This window comes from Haliotis rubra, unplaced genomic scaffold (assembly GCF_003918875.1).
Source record: "Haliotis rubra isolate DU_JTF1 unplaced genomic scaffold, ASM391887v1 Scf78, whole genome shotgun sequence".
Lineage (NCBI taxonomy): Eukaryota > Metazoa > Mollusca > Gastropoda > Lepetellida > Haliotidae > Haliotis > Haliotis rubra.
This window is the reverse complement of record NW_025767501.1, coordinates 2,414,200-2,426,726: the sequence shown is the minus strand read 5'-3', so window position 1 is coordinate 2,426,726 and position 12,527 is coordinate 2,414,200. Positions and strand designations below refer to the sequence as shown.

The 12,527-nt window shown below is 38.2% G+C and overlaps 1 protein-coding gene across 1 annotated transcript in view; it reads right to left on the bottom strand.

The window, feature by feature from the left end:
• Positions 1-12,517, bottom strand: part of LOC124260885 (equilibrative nucleoside transporter 3-like) — a 51,144-nt gene extending 38,627 nt beyond the window's left edge. Inside the window, 2 exon segments of the mRNA XM_046695208.1 lie at positions 11,894-12,141; positions 12,259-12,517. Of these exon segments, the coding sequence (XP_046551164.1) occupies positions 11,894-12,006 (113 nt within the window). The 5' untranslated portion in view covers positions 12,007-12,141; positions 12,259-12,517.
• Between the last annotated feature and the right edge of the window lie 10 nt (positions 12,518-12,527).

The following is a 12,527-nucleotide window of genomic DNA, read 5'->3' as shown; positions in this document are numbered from 1 at the left end:
TTCAGTTCCACAAGTCATCAAACAGAAGCAATATATATTTAACAAGTCTAATCATTCCAACACTGTCTAAATACCATTAGCTTTTGATACAGAGGTCCAATTTAGACTGAAGAATCATATGGTCACTCTGCCTGTCTGGCCAAGGAGCCTGTCTGGCCAAAGTAGTGTTACTGATTAGCCGTTACTTCAAAGATTCACTTGAGACCAATTCCACAATCTGCAATAAATACCTGTCTTTTCTGCAACTATCTTCCGATTCCATGAGAAGCATCTGCTTTTCTTTATCAGTGTCCATTTGTAACACACCAGATAAGTATTGAAGTAGCTATTGACAACAGCTGATGGACTTGATCACTGCTCTAAACTACAGCTTAGTTCCCACACTGGCAAGGCAACATGTGTTCTATTATCATGTCTGATTAAAACATGATCGTCTGTTCATCACTGGCACCAGGCATAAATGAACAAATCAAAAAACTTTCCTGCAAATACTCCATTGTCTGAGGATTACTAGATATTGCAGATAGACAGATATTGGTTCATATGAACCATAACCATGATGTCACCCTATCTAGCAGCCATTAACGTGAATCACTGACAGGCTTCAGCTACATCACCTGACAGTGGGTCGAGGGACAATGTGATGATATCCTGTGACAACTGTACCAGTCATTTGGAAGTTGTGAATGAAAGACTGTGTAGTTTCACATTTAAACCATAGAGATAATCACCAAACTTACACAATATATTGGTTCTCAGAAAACATACAGCAATATGTATTGTTTGACAAATGTTTACCAGTAATACTGTACAGTCCTGTTTCTGATGGTAGAACACATGTCTATAGTTTCATCAGCTAAAATAGTAACATGGTGTGTGATGCAGTACATGCTGAATGAGGACATGAACAAGTTTTGTTCTGAGTTTGGCTTTATGCAGCAATATTTCTGCACCAGGACAAACCTGGGACAATGGACTCTGCAAACAACTGTGGTGTATTTACCTATGGAATTTTTTTGTTTCATCTTTGAAGCAATGCAGACTCAAACCACAAATGTTTGCATTTGACAAAATTTACTGAACATGTCAATTACTTCCTGTCAAGCAACAGTTGTAACATGACACCATCATGTCATGTTCCAATATTGGCTCATTACTTTTCCTGACTTTAAGTTTCAATATCAGTGTGTTGGCATTGTGTACATCAAATTGCTAAATATACTCAAAGGCCTAAGTTATTGTGAGACATAAAATCAGTGTTACATGTTTACTGCAAGGAATAAAATGTAAATACATGAAAAGATAAATGTTTCAAGGTATGGTAGTGATCAACAGTCCAAAATCACAGCGATCAATGCGATTGATGCCTAACACAAGATGTGCTTCACAAGTAAGTTCAATAGTGTGTCCACGTTCTGCATTCATACAGGTCTAGTACATTCCCCTCATTGAGGAACCTTACATGTCAATGGGGAAGATCATTTACTTATGGTTGCGAGGTGTGGGATATTCAAATATAGCCATTTTAAAAAATGTTCACAGGTTATTCATGAAATCTGTCCTGAAACTATGCAAGAGTACACCATCCTTCATGGTCTTTGGAGAGACTGGACATCTTCCTATCTCTGTATATATAGTATGACCTGAAATTATTGAGAATTTTAGGAATATGTTTAACTGGATTTCTAGTATAAACAACCTTGACCAGCTATCAAGTGCTTGGTTTCATTCAAGAGAGACAACTCTGTTAATCATTTTTCATTAGTTTGTGAAGAGCTATCCCCCTTTGTTTACTGGCTAGCAGACGACATTTTCAGTGATCCTCAGTATGGATGATTTAGAGAAGAGGAAGTTGATTTTAGAGTATTATAACAAGGACATCAGATCAGCTAAAGTGATTTCAAGTAGAACAGGCATCCCTTTGTCCACTGTTTATCATGTTTTGAAAAATATTGCAAATGGATATGGCATTGAGCATCAGGGAGGCGCAGGTAGGCCCAGAAAATTGACTGTCGGTGACAGGAGGCGGCTTGGTATTCTTGTTTCTAAAAACAAACGAAGGAGTTTAGAAAACTTAAGGCTGGATATGATTGATAGAGGAACTGTGGCTGTCTGTAAGGAGACAATTAGAACTGAGCTGCATGCAATGGGTTGGCAGAAAAGTCGAGGAGTTCCATCACCATCAAACCTGAACAAAAGGAGCGAAGGTTGAACTGGTGTTTACAGCATAGAAATTGTAACTGTGACAATGTGATTTTCTCAGATGAAAGTTCTGTGTGGCTGTTTCCTAATACACTGAAATTCTGGACCAAACAAACTGAAAAACCTTTGTATCAGCGCCCAAGGAACAGTCCGAAATTTAACATGTGGGGTGACATATCTGTGTTAGGGGCAACACCCCTCTGTGTATTTGAAGGGAATATGAACAGTGAGTGGTACACAGATATTCTCAAGGGACATTTACTTCCATCTGCTCACATGTTCTATGGACATTATTGGATTTTCCAGCAGGACAACAACCCAAAACATCGTTCAAAGCATTCACAGGCCTGGTTTCGGACCCCAAATATGACATTATTAGATTGGCCAAGTGATAGCCCTACCAAAATCCAATAGAAAATGTTTGGGGACTTATAAAGGAAAATGTCAATAAGAAAAATCTGACAAATATTGCTGAAATGAAAGAAGAGGTGGACCATGACTTTCTAACTTCTTTGATCAGTAGTATGCCCCGCCGCATTGAAGCCTGCATTGCTGCCCATGGTGACTTGACAAAATACTAACTGTTCACCTGTCTTTGAATCTGGAGTTATGTTCTGCTAATATTCACATTTAATACGTGAGTAATGAATGAATAAAATAAAATACAATTACAATCTTTAAATTCTCAATAATTTCTGGTTGTACTGTATTAAAAAAGCAAATAATTTCATATTGGTTTAAACTTGCTACTAATATACATCAAAATAAAACGTCAATTATAATTCACAATGTTTCATCACAAATGCTAGAAAATAATATGTATGCTTCACAATGGATTGCTAATGTTAAATTTATATTAGACAAATGTGGTTTGTCATTCGTGTTTAATTATCCCCTTATGTATGACCGACAATGGCTTATCTCCACAGTATTTCAGCATGTCTGATCAATTTTTTAAAAAATGGCATGCCGATCAGACAAATTGCCAGAAAGGTTTAATGTATAATCTCCTAAAACCTGACTTTGGCTAAGAATAGTATATGCATCTACCTGGTAAATTATCAATCCTGCTTATAAAATTCAGTACAAGTAACCATTTCCTACCTGTGGATACTGGTTGATGGCCCAAAATATATTATAACAAACAATGAATGATCACAAGATCCCTGATTCACTTATCTTCTACTGATTCAAATATGGGTAGTCCCTGGGAGTCTCCCTAATAGGTTTATTTCAAAGAGTAGCCAACCTGGGAGTAATCAACTATACAGGTACAGAACATTATTAATTGTAGGGGTGCTCCACTATATGTTCATGAAAAGACCAAATGGGAGTAGTCATATTGGGAGTAGTCATATTGGGAGTAGTCATAATGGGAAGATACCACAATAGCGCTTGTACACATACTCATTAAAATTGTAACCTCCCTAAACCCCAACAGCCCATAACTCCTAAATCGTATAACAACAAAGTTCATGGTCCAGTGCACTGCTAATCTCCCGTCTGTTACCTATTTCATACAATGGACCAGCCCAAACACTTAGAAATTAAAAGTATGATTTCAATGAGATATAACAAAATAGGATGTGTTCTTTGCTCATCATCTGCAGTAACTAATTTGGTAAACCAAACATTTTTTAAGTCCCCTGCCAACTTCACAGGACAGAAATAATTCAGCTGAAACATCTGCCATGCCTGTGTTTAACATTAACTAGCTCATGCATATCTTAAAAATGTTAGCTGTTAGTGGTATACATCTATCATGCCTATACGAATAACAAGACCATGTATATATAACAAATTTAGCTTATGCACTGAAAATATAGTTACAAGCAACGATGAGGGCTTCTCGGCTTTAGTTCTATCTAGCCTATTGTGTCTGTCACATATTTGATGAAAGCTGTAATAGTTTTAGTTAATATGAATCATTTCACTGCTCGTCTTTGGAGATACATTCCTGCAATCAGTAGTTATAATTGACACCAATAGCCCACTTGTACAGGTACATTTTGGTCGAAATCGGACGGGTGGTTTGAGAGTTATGAGTGTTTGAATTGTATAGAATAGAATAGAATAGAATAGAACAAGCATTGTTACTCAGGTGACATAATCCCCCGCCGCAAATTATCAAATCAAACTTATAAAGTAATGAAAGTTTAAGATGAAGTTAAATGTCAACAAAAACATAATCATGCTCTTTAGTTGTTCAAACACACACATATTTTCAAGACTGACTTTGACCTTGACATGAATGTCATAGTGTATGAAATATGCAAAACTAGTACTAAAGAAACTGCTTATTGAAAAACATTCAAGGGAGGTTTTGAAAGTCTATGAAGAAAATCCAGTGAACCGTTCTTAAAATATCTTGCTGACAATTCAGGTTAACATTCTGAAATCTTCATAGTGTCATCGTGACCCAACAAATTACGTGAAGGTCACAAAAATTGACTGGGCCCTCCCCATATGAAGCTTGGTGTCAAATATGAAGAAAATCCACTGAATAGCTTTTGCGATATCTTGCTGACTATCTTAACAAGCAATTTAACATGCTGAAATCTTCAAAGTGTCACTGTGACCTTGAAACTTAAGTGAAGGTCACCAAAATCGACTGGGCCCTGCGCCTTCCCTGGATTAAGCTTGGTGTCAAATATGAAGAAACTCCAGTGAATGGTTCTTGAGGTATCTCGCTGACAGGCATAACATGTAGTTTAATATGCTGAAATCTTCAAAGTGTCTCTGTGACCTTGAAAATTATGTGAAGGTCACCAAAATCTACTGGGCCCTGCGCCTTCCGGAGATAAAGCTTGGTATTGAAGATGAAGAAAATCCAGTGAACGGTTTTTGAGATAGCTTAACATGCAGGTAAAACGTGAAAGTCCCCTTGTGACCTTAAAAAGAAGGTCAAGGTCACCAAACCTGACTTGGACCTTTCTTATAGTGTGATGAACCCAGGTACCAAATATGAAAAGAATCTAGTGAACGGTTCTTAAGATATTCCAATTCTTACGTACGTACGGATGGACGGACGAACGGAGCCTAATACTATATCCCCCGCCGCACCTTTTCAGGAATTTGTGTTACGTCAGCAGAGCTACTGACACATTAGAGAGATACCAAACATATTTACATAAATTCTTTGATTTAGGTATCTTCGCATTTGTTTAAGAGAGATATGGTACTTGGAATAAAGGATGTACGGGCGCTATTAGTTTTCACAATTGGAACTTTGTAGCAGCGGCCTGAAGGGAGGAGGTTGTATTCCGAATTTAAGTAGTGAGTACGGTCAGATATAATTTTGACAGCTTGATTCACGATTTGCCGCTCATATATTGATGATAAACATTCAAATCTGACTCCAGCGATTTTACTTGCAGTGTATTTGAGGGCTAGAAATCGTCCAAAACAGAGCCAGAACAAGTTTTTGACAGGCGAGCGGATCTTCTAAATACAGCCGGGGTCGTGGTGGTCATGTACGTTTAAGAAGTCTGGAGAAGAAAAAATTCCCTCTTTAAAAGGCTGTATCTCAGTTGTTCTTGGGTCTACGGTCAAAACAATTAGTGTTCTGGACTCACCAATACTTCATCTATCATACTGGCACTTTTTGTGCAGAATTTGCACATTTTGGGAGCAAACTACTCAGAAAACTGCTGAAAAACATTATCTCCCCTTTGCTATTAGGCCTAGAGGGGAATATGTACACCTTAAGGGGAATATCTACACCTCGGTGCGCATCTGTGTGATTTTTTTGTAAGCAATTTGTAGCATTGGTTTAGGTGTTGTGTTTGGTACAAAAATCGGCGGAATAGTAATAATAATAACTAGGATTGCCTCCTGGCCAATACTGACGGTCTTCAGACTTCCTCATACACTCCCCGTGGCTACCTTTACTTATCCTGTTTCTTTGGACACCAATTGGATCGCCCATTACAGTGTTTCTGAGATAGAATTACCAAGAAAGTAAATGTTAGTTAATGTGAAATGTTGACGCCCTAATTTGGCGCTGATTAAATACAGCTGACACAAACTGCAGAAAAACAAAGAGGAATGCACAGCCAAGCACATCCAAGGAAATGAGCAATATATACAGACATATACTAAAAGAGAGATTACTGGTAAATGTTGCCGATTTTGTTGTTATGAAAATGTCAAGTATGATCCTGCCACAGAATCTCAACTCAACTCAGGCTGGCAAACAAACTGCTGGAAGCCGGAAGTTGAGATTTTTTCAACATTATATTAATTTCAGCATACAGGCTATCAACCCTGAAAGTTTCATGAAAATCGATACAGAGGTTAGGTCAGAGATGTGACATTTTTATGAACAATACAAATGCGTTTTGACAAAATTTACCAACTTCCAAGGGTAGTAACTCCGAAACTATTCAAGATATCGACATGCCTTGAAGGGTTTAAGTGGTCCTAAGTGTGGACTTTAAAACGATACATAGAACACGATAGTACTATATGCCGTTCTGGAGAAGAAGAATTCTAAACACAGGCACCGTCAAAACGTGCGGAAATGTGACAAATCGTAAAGCTTGTGTTTGAGTCGTAATTGTGACGTAATTATTGAATTTTACAAAATCATAATGTGAAGCAAAAATGTTTCCCATTCAATTACCTACAGATTGGTACTATTGAAAATGGAATCCATTGTGTTTTCGCAGAGTTGGGACATATGTTTTAAGCCTATGAAAATGCGTCTTAGAAAATTTCACCAACTTCCAAGGGCGATTACTCCAAAACCATTCAAGATATCAACATGCCTTGAACAAATTAAGGTGTCCAGAGTATAGGCTTTCCAACGGCGTAGTGAACGCGATTGTACTGTATGATGTTCTGGAGAGGAGATTTTTAAACACAGGCACCGTCAAAAGGTGAAAATCGGCAAAAAATTCAGTTTTTTCAAAATTGCGGAAAATTTGACCTGCCGGCCAACTGCCGGTATGTGTTGAATCGACGGGGAATGGTGTTGTCTACATTGAGTGAAAATTTGGTCAATTTATCTCTTATACTTTTTGAGTTATTCAGGTGTAAAGATTTCGACATTTTGGGTTGTCTGCCCTTACCGGAAGCCAGAAGTCGGGATTTTTTTCGACTATGTATTAATTTCAGCACACAGGCTATCACCCCTGAAAGTTTCACGAATATCGGCCGAGTGGTTAGGTCAGGAGAGCTGTCACAAAATTTGTACAAATAATAAGAATAATATTCTGATAATAACAGTATGTCTTCCAGACATTCGTCTTAAGACCTAATAACTAGGATTGCCTCCTGGGCAATACTGACAGTCTTCAGACTTCCTCATACACTCCCCGTGGCTACCTTTACTTATCCTGTTTCTTTGGACACCAACTGGATCGCCCATTACAGTGTTTCTGAGATAGAATTACCAAGAAAGTAAATGTTAGTTAATGTGAAATGTTGATTCAATTCAGCTGACACAAACTGCAGAAAAACAAAGAGGAACGCACAGCCAAGCACAGCCAAGGAAATGAGCAATATACAATATACAGTATACAGACATATACTAAAAGAGAGATCACTGGTAAATGTTGCTGATTTTGTTGTTATGAAAATGTCAAGTATGATCCTGTCACAGAAACTCAACTCAACTCAGGCTGGCACACAAACTGCTGGAGAGATTAGATCCTGCCAATTCCAGAACACTAGCTCTTTTGACAGTAGATCTAAGAAGAATGGAGCTGGGGCCTGTTAAAGAGGGAACTATTTCTCTGGGCATTGGAAAGCCAGGAAGTGGTGAATGTTGCTATATTTTACTGGTACTTCCTTCACCTATCTCACCACTAACAAAATGCGCTAAATCCGAATGTTCGGGTTTGTGTCGTAATTTAGATGTAATTATTGACTTTTACATGATCATAATGTGAAGCAAAAATGTTCCCCATTCAATGATCTACAGTTTGGTACCATGGAAAACGAAATCCATTGTGTTTTTTGCAGAGCTGTGACATTTTTATGAACCCTATGAAAATGTGTCTTGGAGAAATTGACCAACTTCCAAGGCTTATAACTCTACAACTATTCAAGATATCAACATGCCTTGAACAAATTAAGGTGTCCAGAGTATAGGCTTTCCAACGGCGTAGTGAACGCGATTGTACTGTATGATGTTCTGGAGAGGAGATTTTTAAACACAGGCACCGTCAAAAGGTGAAAATCGGCAAAAAATTCAGTGTTTCCAAAATTGCGGAAAATTTCTTCTGCTGCCTGACTTATTGTATATGTTGAATCGATGGAGAATGACGTTGTCTACATTGAGTAAAAACTTGGTCAGTTTATCTCTTATAGTTTTGGAGATATTGAGGTTGAAATATTTTGAAATATTTTGACATTTTGGGTTATCTGCCCTGACCAGAGGCCGGAAGTCGGGATTTTTTCAACATTGTATCAATTTCAGCATACAGGCTATCATCCCTGAGAGTGTCATGAAAATCGCCCCTGAGGTCAGGTCAGAGATGTGACATTTTTATGAACACTATAAAAATGCGTTTTGACAAAATTGACCAACTTCCAAGGGCAATAACTCCAAAACTATTCAAGATATAGACATGCCTTGAAGGGTTTATGTAGTACTAAGTGTGGGCTTTAATACGATATATCAAACATGATTGTGCCATACTGTCAATTTTTCAAAATGGCAGAGAATCTGTCATAGCGGCCAACTTCCGCTATGCGTTGAATCAATGAAGAAGGATGTTGTCTACATTGAGTGAAAATTTGGTCCATTTATCTCTTATAGTTTTGGAGATATTGAGGTTCAAAGATTTCGACATTTTGGGTTGTCTGCCCTTACCGGAAGCCGGAATTTTTTCGACTATGTATCAATTTCAGTACACAGGTTATCACCCCTGAAAGTTTCATGAAAATCGACCCAGTAGTTACTTCAGGAGAGCTGTCACAAAATTTGTACAAATAATAATAATAAGAAGAAGAATATTCGGATAATAACAGTAGGTCTTCCAGACGGTACAGCGATGGGAGTAAACCAGGTGAAGTCCTTCACCAAGTCTGCCCAGAGTCAGTCTTTTGTGGAGAAGCTTTCTGAGAAGCCATTGCATCGTGTGTACATGCAGTGTGTGGAACAGAATAGCAATCCCACCGACTCCTTCACCTGGATGAAGTCAGCTGGTCTCAAATGTGAAACTGAGGGCTTCCTTTTTGCTGCTCAGGACCAGTCACTTCCCACTCGCAATCGCCTAAATGTGATTCTTAAAGAGAATATTAATATGAAATGTCGACTTTGCAATGAATTCACAGAGACTGTCCAACACCTTCTCAGTGGATGCCCTTCCTTGGCACAAACAGCATATCTTAAACGACATGATGGCATGGCTCGTTGCTTTTACTACCGTCTCCGACATGCCTGTGGCTCTGACTCCCGAGGTCCATCCATGGTACGACCCTGAACACGTCCAGGGCGTCATGGAAAATGATGCTTTCAAACTTCTCTGGAATAGGCCCATATACAGCCTTAGAAGAATTTCTGCCAACAAACCTGATCTTGACCTTTTTGATAAAGCCAATGAATTTATTTATATCATTGAATTTTCTGTCCCTTTTGACAGCAATGTGATTGGCAAGATTCAGGAAAAGCATGATAAATATGCGGACCTCGCCTTTGAAATGTCTCGCTTGCATCCCAAGTACCCTGTCGTCAGGCTCCCCATTGTTCTCGGTGCCCTTGGTTTGGTACCTCCTGATCTCTTGGCTAAGATCAGGAGAGTGCCCGTGTTCTCCACCAGGAGCACAGCCCTTCTGACACTCTGGGTAATGCAGAAGGCTGCAGTGTTGGGGAGCCTTCATATTCTCCGGAAAGTTCTTGGTGGGTTCGACTAGGCAGTGTTTCCTGGGAGAAGTCCCATTCACTGTGTGGGCTGTCTGTAGTAGGGGGGGGAAGGCCCTGAGCTGATGATGAGCCTAACCAGCCTGACTGTGCCCGGACCACCCGAACCCTCTCTGCTGCATACTATCTTTAATCTGTAAAACATAATAATATTTATAATAATAATAATCCGAGCGATTACAATAGGTCTCATGCCTAGAGGCAAGGAGCCCTAATTAGATATGTCATATATAACATATATTTCTGGCGGCAAATTACCATGTACAATGTCATGTATTTCTTTCTATCACTCAATTGCCAATCTTCACTGTTAATCCTCATCATTGTTACCTTGTATATTGACTCGTTAGCCACCCTGTACCCATACTTCGCTCTTCATTAATAACTGTGTATATATACTACCCATCAAAAGTTTAGACTCAATAGTGTAAATTTAGCCACTTACTTCAGTAAACTGTTCTAAACTAGATTTTGCAAAATATCTCATACTGTTTAAAGGTATTCTTTACACATGAACTGATGTATTGTAAAACAAATTTGTAACGTTAAAAAGATTATTGTCATGAGTTCAATAAATGATGAAACTAATTTGTAACAAAACTTTACACCAAAACGCAGCTGTTCACATGCATGATATTTGCACAAGCTTTTCAACAATTTGATGTATGATCATCGTGGAATTCATCTGCATAAATTTTGCTGCTGGTTTGCTGCCCCCAAATTAGTGGAGAAATTCATCTTCAATGAAATCATATATATTTATATAACATATAATGAGTGCTTTAAGTGAGTCTTAACTTTTGATGGGTAGTATATTATGACATACACATCCTCATCAGTGTATATTGAATTGTTAGCCACCCTGTACCTGTACTTCACTCTTCATTTCTGACTGTATGTTATTTCTTATCTCTACTGATTGTTCCTTGAACATCTGAATAATAATGATAAACAATTTGATGTCATCTTGTGTGGGAAAGTCATGCCAGGTCTTGTCGGTAGCTCAGTTTTCATTCATGCCTCATGATCAGGGACAAAGTTGTCTCTTACCCAATGACATTTTAGGAGCAATATTAACCTTTTCTGCCTCAGTGCTATCTGTAGTGTTTCTGTTGTCCTTTCTAGATTTTTAACAGATGTAAGATCATATAAGATATAAAACTAATTGCCAAACAATCAGTTAACATTCTTCATGCACAGCGCCAACTAGTCAGTGTCATCAATGAGCCTCTGTTACTGTAAAAATGAAATAATGGCAGTAAGTATGTTTAAAAGGCTTATCTGTCATCGTGTTTGTCTGTCAGGGTTGAAAACTGAATTTGTAACCTGACTGACTAGGTTTCCTAACATGGTAGTCGCTATCTGTGTGAAATAAGAACAGCCATCTGTTTGAATACTGTATTCTTGTCACATAACTCATGCTTCACATGGGATGGTGTCACGATCAAGCTAAAAAATGCTGACTTGAAATGGTAAGGGTAAAAAGATGGACTTTGATACAGGCAGGTGGACACTCTTGCATAGGGTGTTCATCTTTGCACCCTATGTATTTTTCGGGATTTCGTCTGGACTGTTTGTTACAGTGACACAGATAATTTGTTATTTGACGCTCAAAATGCATGAGGAAATCAGGGCGATATACATTATATTTGAGAGTAAAATATATGTGACGTAGCAGACATCTCAAAATTACCATATGGAAAACATGATTTTGTAAAGATTATCCAGTATGGTAGACAGTTCACTTTGTGTTTAGATTTGTCTACTTTCTAAAACATTTGAGTTTTGGAACATATTTGTGTAGAATTAACTTAGTCTTACCTGTCTACTGGAATCTGCCGTCTTGGTACATATTTGTGTTTACTTTCATCTCCATTTACAGAGCATGACAACAAGGCTTCTCTCTCAGTGATATCTGCCATATATTCTGCCATGATACTGTTTGCTTCTCCAACGTTGCAAAGTTTGCAAAATTGTAAATCTACCAAACTCTTCTATTTACAGCCATTAACTAAAGGAACTATTAAGTACATATCGTCGGTTGATCATCACTCATCTTTCCATTAACTCTGCAACAAAAACACAGACGTGAATTAGTGACAAAGAGCTAGTTTATAAGTTTATATGACAGCTTATGTCACGTGCAGCTGGTTAGAAATAGAATCGAAAGGTCAATATACATGTACCTGTCATTGCCACCGGAAAATTTTCAGATTTTTGTCACTTTCACAAGAACAAACAGATATAAACGTTCAAGTGTGTTGGAGTAGATCGTGTGTTGATCGTTTACAAAAGAACAAGGTACCACTCTAAGTACTGTCAAGAGTTCGAACAGGAGAGGAAGTGAACCGGTGCTACAATTAGATTCGTATGAAGTGACTAACAACACGAACTTTGCTCCATATTTACTTCGCCATATTGACAATCAATCGGAATTCCTCGACTAATTCCGTGA